The 485-nt window shown below is 38.6% G+C and overlaps 1 protein-coding gene across 1 annotated transcript in view; it reads left to right on the top strand.

Annotated features, from left to right (window-relative positions):
- The window catches only part of LOC116086253 (T-kininogen 2-like), a 26094-nt gene that overhangs the window by 11585 nt on the left and 14024 nt on the right, over positions 1-485 (top strand). Inside the window, exon 4 of the mRNA XM_031364596.1 lies at positions 7-31. Within this exon, the coding sequence (XP_031220456.1) occupies positions 7-31 (25 nt within the window). The remainder of the gene's footprint in view (positions 1-6; positions 32-485) is intronic.

The raw sequence follows: 485 nt of genomic DNA on the forward strand, positions 1-485 counted from the left end.
TCTCAGAGAAGTAAAAAGTGCACACAGACAGGTTTGTTTTTCAATTGTTCATGACATGTGATGTGGTTCAATATCTGTTAGATTGGCATTTTGTCACCTAAAATGAATCATTGGCTGGAGGAACCTGCCTGGCCACATGCTGGCACAGTACTGGAGTGCCCTGTGTGCCATGAGAATAACTCTTAAGGCAAGGAGCTTCTCGGGGGTCCAAGTGATTTGTGAGATACATGAAAAGGAAAGGAAAACTCACACACACCCATTCCCTCAGCATTGCATGTTTTCTTCCCAGAAATGGAAAAATGGATGTCATTCTGGCTTTAAGGTCTTACCGAATCTATATTTTTATCTTCTTGTCATTAATTAAAAATGGATCAAAATATTAAAATTTTCATTAAAAGTTAGACATGACTTTCTGGTTATGCCCTAAATTATACTGTTCACTTCTTCCTGGTGGTGTGTGGTGGAAATATCCAGTATCATTTCTT

This window comes from Mastomys coucha, unplaced genomic scaffold (assembly GCF_008632895.1).
Source record: "Mastomys coucha isolate ucsf_1 unplaced genomic scaffold, UCSF_Mcou_1 pScaffold12, whole genome shotgun sequence".
Lineage (NCBI taxonomy): Eukaryota > Metazoa > Chordata > Mammalia > Rodentia > Muridae > Mastomys > Mastomys coucha.